This window comes from Cyclopterus lumpus, chromosome 6 (genome assembly GCF_009769545.1).
Source record: "Cyclopterus lumpus isolate fCycLum1 chromosome 6, fCycLum1.pri, whole genome shotgun sequence".
NCBI classification, from domain to species: Eukaryota; Metazoa; Chordata; class Actinopteri; order Perciformes; family Cyclopteridae; genus Cyclopterus; species Cyclopterus lumpus.
Window position 1 is genome coordinate 4,458,777 of NC_046971.1, and position 18,879 is coordinate 4,477,655.

Here is an 18,879-nt window from a genome sequence, read left to right on the forward strand (position 1 = left end):
CCAAACGGGATTCTGTCTGCGCAGCAATTTGTGTGTCAATAGTGAGAGAATGCTATTAAAACCGTGCCGTCAATTGATGTTGATTTTCTATCCGCAAATCGATTAAAAAAAGAGAGCGAATTCACAAAATTGAATACACAGATTAATAGAGGTGAATGACATCTTTTTTAATTCACATAAACAGACTGAATAAATGGTATTGCGTAGTCCATAACTATCCAAATATTGACACTGTTGTTTGGGAAAGTTTGGGTAATCTACGTCTCCAACTCACATTGGGTTTAGGGTGTGTGATAGGGTTTAAGTGTATAGCCACGCCCCTTTCCTGTGACACACCTCTTAATTGTCCCGTTGGCTCCTCCTCCAGCATGCAGACGCTCCACGTGGACTCTGTCCAGCGCTGGATGGCGGACCTCCGCCACATGACGGAGGTGGAGTGCATGTGCGTCCTCCAGGCCAAACCCATCGGGGTGGAGGAGGACGCCCAGCAGGGGGAGCTGATCGTGGCCGCCGCCGGGGTCGCCGCCGGAGACCACGTGGCCCGGAACAACCTGCAGACGCTGCTCCGCCGGGCGCTGGTGGTCAGCACCGAGCTGGGCAAGATGTTCCAGCGGCTGGAGAAGGGCCGCTGGCAGAGGGTCCACAGCACCGCCGTGAGGGCCAACTGCCACGTGCGCTCGCTGGTGCACGAGTACAGCGCCGCCCGGGCCACGCCCCCCGAGATGCAGAAGGTGTGGTCGCCGTGTGACGTCAGTTTGTGGGGTTTTAACAATAACAAATGGGAAGTTACAAAGGAAGATATGTGCTGAAGTTTTTAAAATCAAGACCTCCTGACGCATCAATTAAAATATAATAAGGATTTTTTTCATTTTTTGCTATTAAAAAATCAGTAAATTAAAAATATGAATGTGATCATTTTGTTCAGGCTCATCAGTCCAACATGTTCCTGAAATAAATGGCCGATAAAAACCTAGATTTAGTTCTTCAAATCCATGTACTGAATCATATTTCCCCTCCTTAAATAAATGAGTGTTATCCTTATTATAGACTCTTCCAATCTGTGTGTTTTTAAACACCCAAAGAAATAAAGAAAGTTGATTCCAAAGTGATCAGATCTTTAAAGATAAATAACCTGAAATGCAGATTATCAAGAGAAAACTGCCAAAAATTGTGTTTTATTGGGAAAAAACTTGCTATGTCGATAAATGCAGTAATGTTGAGCAGCTCAAGAGATTAATTTAGCAGAGAAATGCTGTGAATTAAAACTGAAGTTGGATGTTCATATTGTCTATGGATTAAAAAAAAAAGAAGCCACTTTTAAGCACTCATTCTGTATAGAATACACTTTTTAAAGCATTTATTTATTTTCATCTGTGTGTTGCAGTATGAGAAATCTCTGCTGGACAAGTGTCTGGAGCTCACCAATATTACAGAGAGGTAAAGACTTGAATAAAGTGCAAACAGCTGCTTCACGCGCATCGTAATCCTCCAATCGTAACGCCTCTTCGCCCGCAGGTGCCTTCACACCGATGACGAGTTCTTCCTGAAGTCCATGAGAGAGGCCATCCACGAGATCCTCACGGACGTCAGCGACTCCTTCAGCAACATGATTGACATGGCTCTAGCCAATGAGATCCGGGTAACTGCCCCCGACCATGAATACTTACCCCGATATGTTCCTTCTGTATTTATTCTTGGGGCCGCGTACAGTCCTTATTTTACTGTGTGAATAATAATGGTGAATAAAAGATAGCAGAATAAATTTAAAGTCACTTTTACCATTCACTGGATTTAGATTTTTACATTATATTTTACTGTATTCATCACCAGGGGGAAATTTCTTGGAAGCAGCAGCAAAACATTTTTTTTTACAAATATACAATACAATAAAATAAAATAGCAGGGCATTTAAGAATTTTAAATAATAAAGGAAATTAACAGATTAATAATTAAAATGAAAGTGTATACAGTGTATCTAAAGTATAAAGTGACAGCGGTTTAATGATGTTCAATTTGAGGAAAAATGAAATGGCACATTTTTTCTTAATTTCTTTTTTTTTTACCAACAAAAAAGCTTTTGTCATATGGATAATTTAAAAGATCATATGATAACAGAAAATGTCCACAATCAGTGTCTTTAATCCATTTTTAGGAAAACTGCTGACGATGTGAATTGCATTTTCTGGGGGTCTGTAATGTTTAAATAACAAATGTCACAATGTTGGATCTTCCTCACAGCTCCTGATCAAACAGATCGACTCATCGGACAGCGTTCACACCATCGGCAGCGCCATCAGCAACCTGCTGTCCCTCACCCAGGACGGCCCTCAGCTCTGCAGCATCATCGCCAAGGTAACCGCGGGCATATATACGGGTGGACCCTGTACCGCCTCAAACCTGTGCTGACAATGGCAACCCCACTGTGGCCATGAGTCTGACTCGGGGAGAGTCATTTCCACTGGCCCCGTGGGGTCTGATACCGACTCACCAAGGCGCCCTTTGGCGTTGGCGTTGGGACGTAGCATTAAGGACGAGACGGGTTCAAACACTGGACTTTCACCCAGGAGACCATCCGGGTTGAGAGGCGACCGCGTGGTGACCCATGTGACCAAGCTACTGTGTTTGGAGAGGTCGGGAGTGAGAATGCGTCGTTTGCAAACAAACGCATTTTATGGCGCAACAAAAGAACTGCGAGGTTGCGACCACGTTGATGTATTCTTTTCTTTCTTCGGTATGACATCTCCACCCCTCACTTCCCTCTCTCGACACACCCCTGTTTATGATCAGCTCCACCTTTTTTTTGCCGGTGTTCATCGTCCAGGCCGCCGGCTATCTCCTAATACGTGCCTCTAAAAAGCCATTTCCCTGGGAGATAAGACAAGACAGACCAGACAGCAAGTCTCAATTGGCCATTAGTCAACCGACTGCTTCCAGGACACTCTTGATAAGACTCTTCCTGATGGCCATCCCCCCCTACACACACACACAGAATAACACGCACATACCTGCTTTGCTGCCAAATTGTCAGATCAATACTGTCGGCTCCCATTAGGAGCGAGCATTGGTCACAGACGCAGGTTGCTATACCTTTTTCAATACCTTTTCTTAACTCCCTCCGTCGCGCCGCTGGCCCGAGCCCTCAGAGAGGCGTCTGGAGGAAACCTGCCCGCCAATGGCTGCTAATGAGTACCCAATGCAATACATCCTCCACCTGCCGCCTGAGTTAATGGACTAGCACCAGTCAGTCTGTCACAGCTCTCTCACACACACACCCTCTTACAGTAGAGTGCATCTTCGCTCATTAGGATTTACTTTACTTTGGAAGAACTGCAACGAGCCGTTTAAATATTTGTTTGGGGCGCCTGATATTTCCTCTTTTTTCCGTCTCAGTGCCAGTGTCAAGGCGTTGTGTGTGTGTGGAGAGAAGTACGTTAAATGTGTGGTCGCGATGAATCATTGTGTTTAGCAATGTTGAGCAACATAATGGAAACCAGGCCGTTTGAGGCAGTGGCAGCTCCTCTGGGAGAATGAGAGCTCCGGGTGATAATTCGGTATTAAAGCCATCTAGCTAGCATTGTGACGACAGCTGGTCATTTTTCTCATTTAGCACGTCGCTAACCCATCACCTTCTGTCGTCTCGTCATAAAGTCTTCCCCCTTTGAGGATTATCAAACCATAAACTAAGTGTTTTTATTTTAAATGCAAGATTTGGGGACTTTAAAACTTCACTTACAGCTGGGGTCGGCAACATTTAGAGAAAACCAGCAAGAGGAAGCTAATTAACAAAATGATCAAACCAAATGAAACTCAGCCCAAGGAAAGTGGTGAGCAGCACAAGCTCCAAAAGTCGCTAAATATAGTAAGAAAATGTCGCCAGGTCGTCAACAGCGACAGCCCGTCCCTTCAGGCAAGCCCGGAAAGACTAGCGAAGGCTGTTAGACAGGCAGGTAGGACGTCCAATCATTACATTCGGCCCGACTGAACTGATTGGACGGGCTTATTACAGTCCTTTTGACAGCCATGGATACCAGATATATTTTCCCAGATCATTTGATTTTTTGACTGCTGTCAGGAAGTAAAAAAAACAGTTACTTTAATCCACCAAAACAACGTATGTTCTTTTCTCTACAAACACATTCATTTTAACATTTTAAACTGCTCACAGAAAAGCCTGAGGGCCGAGACGACTAAAGAGAAAATGTTTCTCACGAGCTGACGTTGTTTAACACTCAACCACCTCACAAATCAAACAGCAGCTGGAATATTAGAAAGTGACTGTTGCATGATGTACATGAGAGTTTGCCTCCCGTCATGATGGATACCGATCCAGTCGCAGACTCCCCAGTGAGCATGACGTGGCAATAAATCAGGCAGCGTGTCATCACCACTACATGCGTAGAGAGGGCCGAGACAAGATGGCTATTTTATATGGTCTCACAAGCGTAGTGATTTAGCTTCCTCCACCACCCTTTTCTTAAAGAAATTAAATACCAACCTTTTTGTTTTTTGGAAATCCCGAGACCTCGGGAAGCTGCGTGCTGTTGTCTGAGCGAGCGCAACAGTCCAGAGCACACGGCGCTGCGTTCAGATTAACCACGAGATGGAAGGAAATTACACGCCGCGGCGACCTTCACACGCAAAGTAATGTCAAGTTTCACATGATGATGTTAGCGCGGCAAGTACCGAAAAAGGGGATAAATGCGTCCGTTGAAGTGGAAACAATAGAAACTGCAAGTTGTTTGATGGGGAAGGGAAAGAAAACAACAGGCAAGAACCAACGATCTGTGAAAAGGAAAAGCAGTCGGCAAAGATCTTATTGTCTGAGTAGATGATGGGGGTTTAATGACACAATTCTGATTTAAAGTGGATAAAGAAAGGTAGCTAAATGTTATGATTAATTAATCCAATTGCGAGTCTATTTTCAAGTCTAAACAACCTATTTTCAGGCGTAAGTCTTGCTCGAAGCCCACATATAAACAGAGATGCTAGTGTTTCTAGATTTTCCAATTAGACAACCAACAAATTCAGGTCAATTGATTCACAAAATGGCACCTACAAAATTACTCAAATTTGAGCTATATGTCTGTTAGGCAGATCCAATGTGGAGACATCAAAAAGGCTCACAAAACCCAACAGGAAGTGAGACATTTCTACAGACCCTTGCAATCAAAAGCTATTAAACGTTTGTGTTTTCATGCACCATTTCGCCATAAAAGAGCAAGTTGTTGTAGCTTAACAACAACTTGCACGCCAACATGGATAACCCCGTCCCCACATATAAGCCACGCCCTTTCCATAACGCACGAAATATTTGCGGTAGAGTTCTTGTTTCATTACATTACATTACATTACATGTCATTTAGCTGACGCTTTTATCCAAAGCGACTTACAATAAGTGCATTAAACCATGCTAAACCATTAAACATCCACTACCTAAACTTCAGCCTCATCAATGTCATAACCCGTGAAACGTCATTGCACTCGGCCCGGCTTCATCCACCGGCGTCCTGGAGAGTTCAAAGGTCCCGTTTCGTTTCCCAACTTGTTCCCTGGGTGCAGCATATGTGGACATCTCTAGTATCAAGGAAGTGTCCACAAAATATGACGTTAAAACCAAAGAACCAACTCTCAAAAGTACGTTGGACCGGTTCGGACCTTCTCTCCACAGACTCGCTCCGAAAGCTCAACCATCTGCGTCACAGCAATAGGATCAAAAAGCTCTTCTTCATAGCTTGATTCGGGCCTGCGAGTCTCTACGGACACTCTACGGTTTACTGAACACGGTCTGTTGGTGTTGGCCGTTCCTCCAGGTACGGTGGAACAATATTACGTAGGCGGGCGAACAGGGAAAAGCGGTCAGGCTGGAGGGGCGGCATGATTAGTCCCTCCGAGCCCCAGCAGCACGGCCTTAGCAGCATATGAGATATGCCAGCCCGGTATAATGGCCTTATTAGGATAATGGTGGTCGTTATGTACGGGCTCCGTCTTCCTCCAGGAAATCCAATCTACCTGCAATAGAATTCAATACCTGCAAGTGGGTTTTTTTTCCGTCAGAGGGGCTTTTTGATAGAGTCAATACTGGAGCTATTTTTGTTTGTTTACACCGAGCATAATCCAACGGAATAGCCTCGGCTATTACAGCGAGCAAATCATGTTTATTTTTTTCCTTCTCTTTTCTCCAGTGTTTTCCATTTATGAACTATGTCTATTTTGGCTTCTTTTTTTTTTTTATCCGGCGTGATGGATCGTGTGGGCCGTTTTGATAAGTTCTGCGGTTGGCAGGCACCCGCCGAGCGAAGCCGGCCAAGTCCATCGTCATTCCGGGTCTCGTGGACTCTTTGAAACCGGCATGCTGCTCCTGGACCCGTTGGCTCTCGTGGCACCGGTCTAGCAACGGGAGCATTGATCCACCATTTTTGCACAATCATCAATCATCAAAGACGAGAGTTGATTATGACTTACGGTGAATCATTTGGGAAATGACTAACCGCCTATTTGTCCCGTGTTAACTTGTGAAAATGTGCATAAAAAAACAATTTGCAACAAACACAGTGTCCACTTGACAAAAATCTTCATATAAGAAGACACCTTTTGAGTGCATTTTTGTTAAATACACAATATGCAACTGTTTTTACATTAACAATATAGAAATAGGCAACCCTATTGAAATGATGTTGGTGTATATTACGAGTACGTCTTGCTGTCTTACGTAATCGTGGCCTGGATTGTTTTAACGGGCCTCGTTGAACGACTGAATGAAGTGTTGCATTCATGAACCGCAGAGAGTCGGTAGTTACAGATTCTGGAAAAAATGGAAAGGCGCAGGACCACGAGGCCAGTCGGTGGTTGAGGTTCAGGATTGTTTTCCCTTTTTTAGTGCCGATAGAAAAACCGTCTCGAGTGACGGCAGACTCTTAAAACCGACACCAGGATCTTTTTCCCACCCCAAAACATTTCCAGAGTCTAGAGACATACAAAAGTTCCATAACGCAGAAAAGAAGTCGCCCATCGGGAATGTGTGGCTGGAAAACAGATGCACTCTGTTGTCTTTTATTAATTAGGATTCAGCGTCGAGACACAGACGGTGAATGATGCTCGACGTGGAAGCAGCGACACACACACACACACACACACACATCTAACTGTTTCCTTACTTTTCCTTCCTCCACAGGAAGGAGCCGTGGTGGTCCTGTTTAAGATCTGCAGGCAGGACCGCTTCAGAGACCTCTACGCTCACGCTCTGAGGACGGTGGCCTCCATCTGCTGCGTGGAGGAGGGCATCGAGCAGCTGGACAAGGTACACCAAATGTTGAACTAAAAAGGAGATATCGCACCCGAAGGGGAAAAGAGAACATTAGAATGATATCTGATTGGACAAGTTCATTTAATTAATAACTCATTACAATTGGCGATCGACAATTTTTTGGGCCAGAATCAAATAAAATGGCACATAAAGCACTAATCCCGATTTTTTTTTTTTCTTGCAATTGGCAAATTGCATTCACACACACACACACACACACGGAGAGAGAGAGAGAGAAAGAAAGAAAAGTGAGATGACATTAATCTCAACTAAGTACAGTACTTCCAGTAAAATACCTTGGCTCCCTGCAGCCCAGACAGATTAGGTTTACACTGATCAGCTGAAGTCGTGGCTCAGATGGGAGGTTGTTCTCGCTCTTCCCAGCAGCGCAGCGTAGTCCGTCACTGTCTACGCTGCGCCTGGGAGGCTTAGTTTACAGGTGAGTCAAGAGCCAACAATGGCAGGAGGAGCAGGAGGAGGAGGAAGAGGAGCTGCACAGAAACAAAGAGTGTGATTGTGGCATGAATGATCGTTAAATGCAGAAATAAAAGCGTTTGTTTTCGTGACACGGAGGATGACACACAGGTCACAGGTGATGTTTAGCCTCTGCTATCGGCAGACTCCATTAGAAAGTGCAGTGTAGAACGTTTATGTCTCAAAATAACTCATATAATTGATGTTATACATTGTTTAAGAGGCAGAAGTTGATGCATACAGCCTCCTTTTATTATTAGTCTGCGTTCTGCAGCTATTCACTTGATTTAAATGTTCATGAATGAGTTCACCGAGTTCACGTTTAGGGGGAACCGCCACTAAACTCTCTCTGTATAATTTTAGGATCCGAGCCGGTGAGGAAATAGGCATCATTCTGCCCACAGTGTTATTTTTTTCTTCTTCTTCTTCTTCTTCTTCTCCCCTGATGACAGAATTATACAGGACACGCACACAAATAAGGATGAGTCACGAGTCGCAGTGTGTCTCCGTGGTGAGATCATTACACGGGACCTCTTGACTGCCGAGCTGACGGGTCAAAAACATTTAGAGCCGGATGACTCGCGGTGTGTGTGTGCGTGCGAAGGGTTTAACGACGCATCCTCCTTTTGTATGCGCTTTTCTATGGAGGATTCAAGCCCCCGGAATAAAACAACAGACGCACCTGTGTCAATCGAGCGCGTACGGAAAGACAAATATAACCCGACTCCGGCTAATGATGATGCCGCAGCGGAGCGTCTGCATTCGCATGTGCAGCAGCTGGGACAGCGTGAATCATCCGAGTGTGAAAACCTTTTTTTTTTTTTTTTTTTTTAACGTGGGGAAACCAAAGTCCGCCCCAGATTTAGCTGCCTCGTCCCGCGAGAGACGCTGTCGGGCAAGTCTACGCCGCCGAGCGCTCAGGCTTGAGAAACACAACTGTCACCGTTGAAGGAGCCCGGCGTGCATCTGCGCCCGCTCATTGATGGATATGTATATACACTATATGCCGACTTAGTTTCATCCCCAACTGGAACACTGTGTAATCACAACGTGGTGAATGGGAAGGGTGTCGATGGGGAACGCAGCTGCTCTGGGAAGACGAAGAAGCAGAACTTCCTCATGAAGGATGACGTTTTGTCAGACGGAAAGTTCAAACTTTTAAACATCACGTAAAAAGCTGCATCTTCATTTGACAATGTAAAAATTAGATTATAGGCCATGATTGCATTAATGTGCAACTGTATAGAAGAAGTGGACGTCGTGGCGTCGCCCGTTGGTTTGTGGACTGCGGTTTTGAAGCTTCGAGGTCATCAAAAATACAAAATACAACAAAACGCTGACAGTTTTAGGGAAACCAAAATGTTACTATTTATTTTCATGAACTGAAAACACACTGAAAGGGTTAAAAGTTGTAAACACAGACTGCTACTTGACTAGACAACGGTGTGTAACGACCTGTCAATCATAAGGTAGACCCGCCCTCAAGCAAATTATGCTTTACCGTATATTTTACTCTAAGAACTCATGTTTACAATATTTACTGAGATGATACTTTTTTTTTTTTTTTTGCAACAAGGAGTCGCTCCCTGCTGGCCAGTAGAAAGAATGCAAGTTAATGACCCTTCCACATTGGCTTCACTCCCACAGTGGCCATGTTGTATAGTTGATAGTTACAGGATCAACACGTGTGAAGCTTCACGCGCATCCATTCACACAAACACTCGATCGCCATGGCGAAAAGAAAATTAACTCTCTGCTGAGACCAATGATGCCTCCCACAAGTGTCTACGATAAATGGTTCGGTTAAGAATGTGGGCGTGGCTTAGGTATTGGGGGCAGGGCTAACAGCAAATGATTCACGAGTTTGAGGCTGGTACGTGAATCCGTTTAGAAGTCATTCACTTTTTTGGTTATAGGCCACTCCCACACACACATTATCACTCCCAACTTGTCCAATACTGGCCCTACGCTTCGAACTATGAATCTCTGGCGTCAGTTCTATTCAAGTCTGTTTCTTAGTGTCTTTTCAAAATAAAAGCATCCCAGTAGGTTTACTTAGATTGTTAGATTTCTTTTATGCAACAAAACAAAGTGGTTATGCATAGATCATGGTTTGGGATAAAAAGAGAATATTTGTCACTTAAAACGACTATGCTTGTGTTAATAAAGTCTGAGTATTACATATCAAAACAACTAGCAGACAAATATAAACTATAAAGACACTTTCTTAACTCATTAGTACTGCCTCTCTGCTAAGTATACATGTAAATATTTTTAACAGGATGGTATGAAGTGAAGCAGAAAAGTTATTTGTTGTCGGGCCAGAGAAGTGAATGAGATACATCCGGTGTATGGTAAATGAGGAGTTAGGGAAAATCTTATTTTAGGGAGGAGGCGGTGCGGGTAGGGACGTGTAGGGGGGGATTTGAGAGTGGATTGTTCCACGTCAGTGGGTCGCGATGGCACAGTGCTGACGTCCACAGAGACCAAAATAGGGAATTGCCCTCGGTGCACTGATGCTCGTCAGCGGATAAGAGAGACAGGTGTGCCGGGCTGACAACTGACGGTTTGCCTCACTCTGGATGCGCTATTTGGTTTTCAGGAGTTTTGGGCTGCGCATCAAAAACATTAATTTGCTTTCACCCTCAATGATGGAAATAATAACTGCGACTGAGTGAATATAAAGAATAATGAAAGAAACTAAACGTTTCGAGTGTTTCGGGTAAGGGATTTATCTCCGAGACGCAATTTAGGTCTTCATCGCCACCATGGAAACCACGATCCTGCAGTTTATGACATGATCAATTTATGATAGTTTTAATTGATAGTACTGATGGTACCATGCTGATTTTCAACACTTATGTGAGACTTGAAAAGAACTCCAGCGAACAGGTGCAGAGATGCTGTAGTAAAGTTTGTATGAACTGTGCAATACTGCCCCCAAGTGGACACATATCTGCTCTACAGCGCCATTATTTCCTGAAGCCTCTAATTGAACACTACACACTCACAGTGTATGATGTTTGGGGATATCACATATATTATTTTTCATTCATTTCCTGGATACTTACCATAACCACAACCATTTCCGCTACAGTCCTAAACCTAAACATTAAACCAAGTCTTGACCCTAAATTCTAACAATTTACATAATGTTGTACAAATAATGTTGGATGTACATTTTGTCCACGTAAGGATTGCGAGTCCTCGCAAGACATGCACAGATTCATGTCCCCACGAGGCTGGTAAAACACGTCACCACACACGCCCGCGCACACACACGCACAAGCCAACACAAACACAAAGATGAGGTAAACATGACCTCACGACCCTGAGTAAAGTTCTCTTCAGACAGAAGAGAACGTCCTACTCTTCTCTAACTCTGGGCTCCTCCTCCAACCTGATGATGCACACACTATATTAACACTAACAACCTGATGATGCACACACTATATTAACACTAGCAACCTGATGATGCACACACTATATTAACACTAACAACCTGATGATGCACACACTATATTAACACTAACAACCTGATGATGCACACACTATATTAACACTAACAACCTGATGATACACACACTATATTAACACTAGCAACCTGATGATGCACACACTATATTAACACTAACAACCTGATGATGCACACACTATATTAACACTAACAACCTGATGATGCACACACTATATTAACACTAACAACCTGATGATGCACACACTATATTAACACTAACAACCTGATGATGCACACACTATATTAACACTAGCAACCTGATGATACACACACTATATTAACACTAGCAACCTGATGATACACACACTATATTAACACTAGCAACCTGATGATGCACACACTATATTAACACTATAGTTTTCCAATGCCGCCACATCGTAGTGAACATTAATGAGCCTTTTGTCGCAGCCAGGGAGTGTGAACACATTGTGTGTTGCCGGATGGTGGAACGAATGTCTGCCGTCACTTGTGACTCATCTTAAATTGATGACATCGTCGTCACAAAATGGTCATGATGTCGTATTAAGTGCTAAAGGCTAACGTCTTCATGAAGACTGCTCTTATGTCCCAAGGTAGAAAATATAATGAACATCCTTGACTGTAAATGACTAATGAAATAACACGACTGCACGTTGTCCGGTGTGCAGGTGGACGGGATCCTGTGCCTGGCGGACATCCTGACCGACGACGGCAGCGCGGAGGCCGCCCGGGCCGAGGCGGCGGCGGTGGTGGCTCAGATCACCTCGCCGCACCACGCGTCCACGCAGCACCTCGCCAGCTTCCTGGAGAGCATGCACGACATCGTCACCGCGCTCATCAGTGAGTGGATCACGTGCTCATATTGTAACCCGGACCTTGTGTTCAGAAACAGGATTTCGAGATTTAAGACAATTCAATTAAGTATATTCAACAATACTTTTCTAATGCTAACGCCTCAACTCACATGTACATGTTAACGTAAGCAGGGGGTAACATGCATGTGTGTGTGTGGTAGTGTGTGTGTGTACGAACAGAAACCCAAACCCATCCTGCAAAGCTTGCATGAAATTGCATTTATTAATTCTCTCCTCCTAACGAGTGACGTCTCGTTCTCTCAGAGTTGTGCGAGAGCGCCTCCTGTGGTGAAGTGTTCCTGCTGGCGTCCGCAGCCTTGGCCAACATCACGTTCTTCGACAGCATGGCCTGTGAGATTCTCCTGCAGCTCAGCGCCATCCACATCCTGCTGCAGGCCTGCAGAGACCGCCAGAGGGTGGACACGCCCTACTCCAAAGACCAGGTGCTCGTCACGCCACGCATTCAGGTTCTCAGGACAGATATTGTAGTAAAAAGGAGTAAAAGTGAAATGTCTAACTCTGTTTTTTAAAATCTGTTTTACTCTCAGGTGGTGACAATCTTGGCCAACCTGTCCGTCTTAGAGCAGTGTGCCCCTGAAGTCCTGCAAGACCAAGGTAATCTAGTTCACAGCTATCGTTTTTACATGAATGTTACACACATTTATTATTTATTATAAGGGTGAAACTGCTTGAATACATCAGCATGCATTATGCCACTCACTAATACTATAATGGTGTAATTCTGGTTTAATCCTCAAGAGGGCAGCAACAGATAATAGTTTTGAAGTAGCCTGGAGCGGCTTAAATAAAACATCAAACTCTGAGCATGAGCAAATATCTTTAAACAAATCCCTTTTGTCATTCATTAATTGCCCTTTTTATATTTTATCCTCTTAAATGCAAATCCATCCTGTTAAACATGTTCCTTTGAATCCGTGTGTAGAAAAATAAAATGGATTGACATGTTTTCAGCGTGGATCATTGTGTTAGAGACGATATCTGTGATATTTATTCACACTCGGCGTTCTCGCTTTAATGTATCGAGGTCTTACGTCTCGCTGAGTATTTATAAAAAGGGCATCATGGAACCGAAGCTGTTTATACTTCTACAACCCGCACAATGTATTTCAGTCAGTCTGCTGGAGGCTTTGTCCCGAAGCACTTGTGGAGAATTATGTGTAACCACCTTTTTGTACTGAGTGGTTTTGGACCGTTTCGCTTTCTCACTGCCCTTTTGCTCTAAAACCTTTCTGATGCGAGTAATGAGCACTTTGTTGTGTAACTTTATGTTGGTTTCAAACTGCTGTGTGTGTTTCCTCTTTGTGTATACGTTGCTTTGTTGTATCTCGGTTCATCTTTCCCTCGTTTCTAACCTCGTCTGCGTGTCTTTTAGGAATCGAGCGGCTGCTGCTGCTGCTGGGAGAGAAGCCGACCTCCCCGAGTCCATCGGAGGGCGCCGCCTGTGAGCGAGTTCAGCAGAAAGCCGCCGTCACCCTGGCCCGTCTGAGCAGAGACCCCGACGTGGCCCAAACAGCCATCCAGCTGAAAGGTGGGGGGGGTGGGGGGACGCGGGGCAGTTTTAATCATTCATAAAATGGGGATGGTTGATATGCAGAAAAAGTTGAAAGGGGGGGGAAACAAATTAAAGTGTTGAAAAACAAGTTGTGTGTTCCAACTGACGGTGTCGTCATGGAAACGTAGCGGCTCCATCTCCAGTTCACCACTTTTAGCTCCGTGAGCTTTCTGTGAGGAAATGTAAACGTATTCCACTCCAGCCGGACCTTGAATTGAGCCTTGAGGCGTTCCATTTTTAATTAAAAAAAAAAAAAAAAAAAAAAAAGGCCCAGTTTGTAGCATTTAGGGGGGGGGATCTGTGGCAGGGAATGGAATATCATTTCAATAAGTATGTGTTAGTTGGTTGGTCCTCCACTCTGCACGTTTAGAGCCTCAAAGACAAGACGCGATGCCGTGGTTCTGCATCCTCTCGGAGCTTGTGTGTTTATTTCATTTAGGGATGTAAAAACGTAACATATATTTATCCCCATGAAGGAATTAAGACAGAGATGGAAAGTGCTTTTCTTAGAGAGTAGCAGAGGTGGTATCATTTCCTTTAAGTGTATTTTAAAGTACAGTATCGGGAGGTGCGTGAAACATTAAGTAACACATTCTGCTCTGTCTTGTTTATGATCAATATCAATGTCTAAAGAATGAGTTTTTAACAGTTCTTCTCGTCTTCAGCTGTTCCTCGTCTGATTGAACTGTGTCGCTCCCCCACTGAGAGGAATAACAGTGATTCAGTGCTGGTCGCTTGCCTGGTAGGTAGAGAGTGTGTGTGTGTGTGTGTGTGTGTGTGTGTGTGTGTGTGTGTGTGTGTGTGTGTGTGTGCGCGTGTGCATACCCTTAGATACGTGTAAATTACTCCATGTCCGGAATACAAATGTGCCATTCAAACATTCCCCCGGCCCACATTGTAGAAGCACAAACAATCTCACCGAGTATATTTTTATAATCACTAGACAGAATATCTCATGACATTTTAAAATATGACGCAATCACCTCTCACAAAATATTACGGCGAGGTGCTTTTTAGACAATGCCTCTTGAATATCTTCAAAGCATTACATGCTTTATAACACACAACTCTTTGGAATAAATATAAAGCTCAAAAGGAGTTTCACGCAGCCAACTTCAATATCTCTTTATCTTCAAAAGGCCGAAACATTACGTCTTATTTCAAGAAACATTACGTCTTATTTCAAGAAACATTACGTCTTAATTCAAGAAACATTACCAAGCAAAGAAACAAAACAAATTCTGAGCAGATGTGAAGGGCTCATTTTAAGCCAAACAAATGATTCTCAGTTTCAGGTGATTACAAACTTAAAGAAAACATAGTTTTTAATATTATATTCCATTTCTAGCAGTAGATGCCCTTAACATGTAACATCAGCGCAGCCAAATGACCGTCGAATTTAATGACTTCCACGGGGGCGATATCTGAACATTTTAAATATATCACGACCTCAGAATCTTTAAGCCATGTCGAGCTGACCGATACACATCATCTCAAACGCCCGTATGTTTAAATATGTACATAACATGAATAATACCCCCCCCCCCCCCCCCCCCCCTCCCCGCGCACTTCATCATTCTCTCATTCCGATCGTAATTATGAAGACCAGATCTTGGGATTTCGAAGCAGCAGCTTAATTGGGCTGAGGACGCCCCCCCCTGTCCACTGCGCGCACACACACACACACACACACACACACACTCGTCCGTCTATTCAAATTAATGCGATTCCATTTCATCCTTTTTTTAGCCAAAGGGTCAAGTGGAAGGATGCTCCACGCCATGATCTTGCCAGTGTAAGATGCATATCTGTGTGTGTTTTTTGGGGGGGTTGTGCACACGCATACTGATGTGTATGTGTGTGTGTGTGTGTGTGTGTGTGTGTGTGTGTGTGTCCAGGCTGCCTTGAGGAGGCTGGCAGCGGGGTGTCCAGACAGCATCGAGGCGGCCGACCACCAGCAGCTGATCAAACCGCGGCTGGTCGACTCGTTCCTGCTGTGCTCCAACATGGAGGAGAGCTTCGTGTGACGGCGAACGCCTGATGCGCACGATGTCTGCGCACGACGACATCGTGCACGACATCGCGCGGAAGCTTCACGACGAGCGGCTTCGCTGCAGAACATTGCGTCTACGTCCACTTCCTGTCTGGAGAATATCGTCGTCATCAAGAGTTTTAATGGAGTGAAGCTGTCGGTTTGGGACGGACGCAGCATCCACATGTACATACATGCGTTGCCCATAGCGACCACGTTGAATGCAATGGACGTGTACAGTTCTCCGTAAAATTTCATATCGGTATAATTATTTAAGAGTAGATGAAATGAAATGAAAGTATAACCTGTTCTGGAATGAAAACACTTTATATGCCCGCTGTGGGAAGATGTCGTCGGCTCTCTGACTGGGTGTGTTGTTTGTTGAAGCGCATTGTACGGCACGTTGTTTATTCTCTCGCCATCGATGTTAAATATTATATTTGCCACTGGATAATGAATACATAGAAATGGCCTTTGAATTTGAATATATGAATGCTTTTTATTTAAGAATTACCATTAATGTATGGAATAAAGGCAATCGTTTTAATGTTCGGTGTCATTCTGTAATGCGTAGTGTCACTTTATGTTCGATGCTTCAGTTTTACACAAAGTAAAACAAAGAGGACATCAATTCAGAGGAAAAGTACATAATTTAAAGCCCCTCGCTGGGAATGAATCTAATAATAATAATAATATACTATCTTAATCTGCAGCTCACCTCGACTGTAGTCTGTTGGTTCACTCTCGACTCTCACGGAGCCGTTTAAATAAAAAAAGAAGAGAAATAACAACCGAGACCAGATGCGCTACGTTTACACGCTTCATCTATTATTATTTTCGACATTACATTGTGAAAGAGACGTCTGGAAAACGTTTTTTTTTTTTAGGTGAATCCACTTTCCAGTACGAACTTCAAACCATTACGCGTTTAAAGTCGTCAAACTTTAGCCAAATACCAAAGTTATTTTCCATCCTCCGGGTCACGTGAATGAGAAGGAGGCCGGACCTCGGTGGGAGGCGGGGCTTGAGGACTGGACTTTTAACGACAACAAAAAGCAGGACAACAAACAAATAAATGGTGTGACTACGTAGCCTCCTAGCAGCGTGGATATACAAGAAAAAAAATCTCCCAAGTTCAACTTCTTCCCATATTTATGGTCGTCGCGGACACCACAGCACACCGCACTCAAAGTGGTCCACGCACGGTTGAAACTTGTCATTAAAATGTCAGCTTCTCCACTCATTGAGAATTCACCCCTTCATTTCAGGTCACAATGGATTTTTTAAAAAGGATTCATGAGCCCATCTCCAGTTATTGGGACATGATGCGGCAAAAAGTAAAATCACAAAGAATATATGCGAGGGTTTCATCTGCAAAAGAACGTGTCCTTTGTGTTGTCATTTCTTTGGCAGAAACACAGGTTTTTATTTTTTATTTCTCTTCCCAGTTAGCGTTCCTCTCCTTGGAGAGACAATTGAGGGTCTTCTTTCATTCTCTGTAGCTTCTTTTTAACCTAAGGGCACTTATGCTGAGGCTGTACTTCAACCCAGAGTTGAGACAATTGAGCTGCTTTGTGTGTGTGTGTGTGTGTGTGTGTGTGTGTGTGTGTGTGTGTGTGTGTGTGTCTGTTGTCCAGCATCCACGTGGGAATGTGTTCAGAAGGCCTTTGTGATAGAATATGCTCCTGCCTCTTCTTGGTGAGACCCGATGAAATATGTATCGACGCAGAGGAGAACTAAACAGACGGCCTAAAAAAAAATAAAAAAATTCAGGTTTTCTTTGACATTGTTTTGGTTCGACCGTGCACATCGATGCCCGTCGTGGTAGCTCGGGCTTTTTTCAGTTTTTTTTCTTCTTCTTCTCAAGTTTCCGAGCCCTTGAACTTTAATCGTTCCTCTCTATCGGTGAGATAATAATAAGAATTTGTCCGAGCACCCCGTCAACAAGGTATCTGCATGTCAGCGCAGCCGCATTTAATATGGAAAGTGCACATTACAAATGAAACTGATAACAATAATAGAGGTATAATAAAAAGAGTAATTTTCGTGTCACTGTCTTGAAGCGTAATTCAGAGGCTCCGTGTAAGAAAAGGATCGGAGCACTTGTGGTCTAATGCGAGGAGACGCTCCTCGTTGAACTCCCGGGAGATTTTTGGTCACATCTTTTGCTTTTTGCCACGGAAAAGTTTTCTTTTTCTTTCAGAAGAGGACCGAAATGAGGGAAACTTCTCCTTTGAAACTGCTTTTTTTAGAAGTTGAAACGTACAAACACTCAAATTTAAGATTAAATAATTTGGCAAAACTTGAAAGTCAAATTATTTTGGCCAAGAGATGAAAAACCGATGGTAGTTTTTTTTTAATATACATATTTTAAAGATGCACATATAGCAGTGTGGACCTCTGGATTCACGGTTAGTCCCCCGATGAACATCAGAGCCCCCGGACTCGACAATCAACAAAGAGGTCAAGATATTTTCAAGGAGCACCAAACAGCAGCAGCTCCCTGAACATGAGGGAATCTATTTTTTTGATATTAGTTAGTTTGGTATATTTGGCTCAATAAAAGGTCATTTTTCAATATGATTAGTCAAGAACACAATAGAGTGGTGCAGGATTGACGTAGTTTTGTAAGCCATCACACGTTAACATCGCACTGGTTCCCTTGACAAAAAGCTAATGGGATTGTTTCCATGTTGTAGAGAATAAGCTGTGTGGCAAACACAAGTTTATGATTCTGACACGTTCAGCCAGATAATCTTCAAAAAAGAAACCGTAGAAAGCTAATGTTACCGTAGAAAGCTAATGTTACCGTAGAAAGCAAATGTTACTGTAGAAAGCTAATTAAACCGTAGAAAGCTAATTAAACCGTAGAAAGCAAATGTTACCGTAGAAAGCAAATGTTACCGTAGAAAGCTAATGTTACCGTAGAAAGCTAATGTTACCGTAAAAAGCTAATGGTACCGTAGTAAGCTAATGTTACCGTAGTAGGCTAATTTTACTGTAGAAAGCTAATTAAACCGTAGAAAGCAAATGTTACCGTAGAAAGCAAATGTTACTGTAGAAAGCTAATTACAATGTAGAAAACTAATGTTACCCTAGAAAGCTAATGTTACCGTAGAAAGCAAATGTTACTGTAGAAAGCTAATG

At 43.5% G+C, this 18,879-nt stretch overlaps 1 protein-coding gene across 1 annotated transcript; it reads left to right on the forward strand.

The window, feature by feature from the left end:
• Window positions 1–368: 368 nt before the first annotated feature.
• LOC117731952 (protein inscuteable homolog) lies at window positions 369–16,224 on the forward strand. The gene is made up of 11 exons (XM_034534534.1): window positions 369–731; window positions 1,385–1,437; window positions 1,516–1,639; window positions 2,239–2,352; window positions 7,172–7,297; window positions 11,942–12,113; window positions 12,392–12,570; window positions 12,676–12,742; window positions 13,521–13,676; window positions 14,366–14,442; window positions 15,599–16,224. Exons 1-11 carry the CDS (start codon window positions 369–371, stop codon window positions 15,725–15,727), a joined length of 1,560 nt encoding a protein of 519 aa, XP_034390425.1. The 3' UTR covers window positions 15,728–16,224.
• Window positions 16,225–18,879: the final 2,655 nt, after the last annotated feature.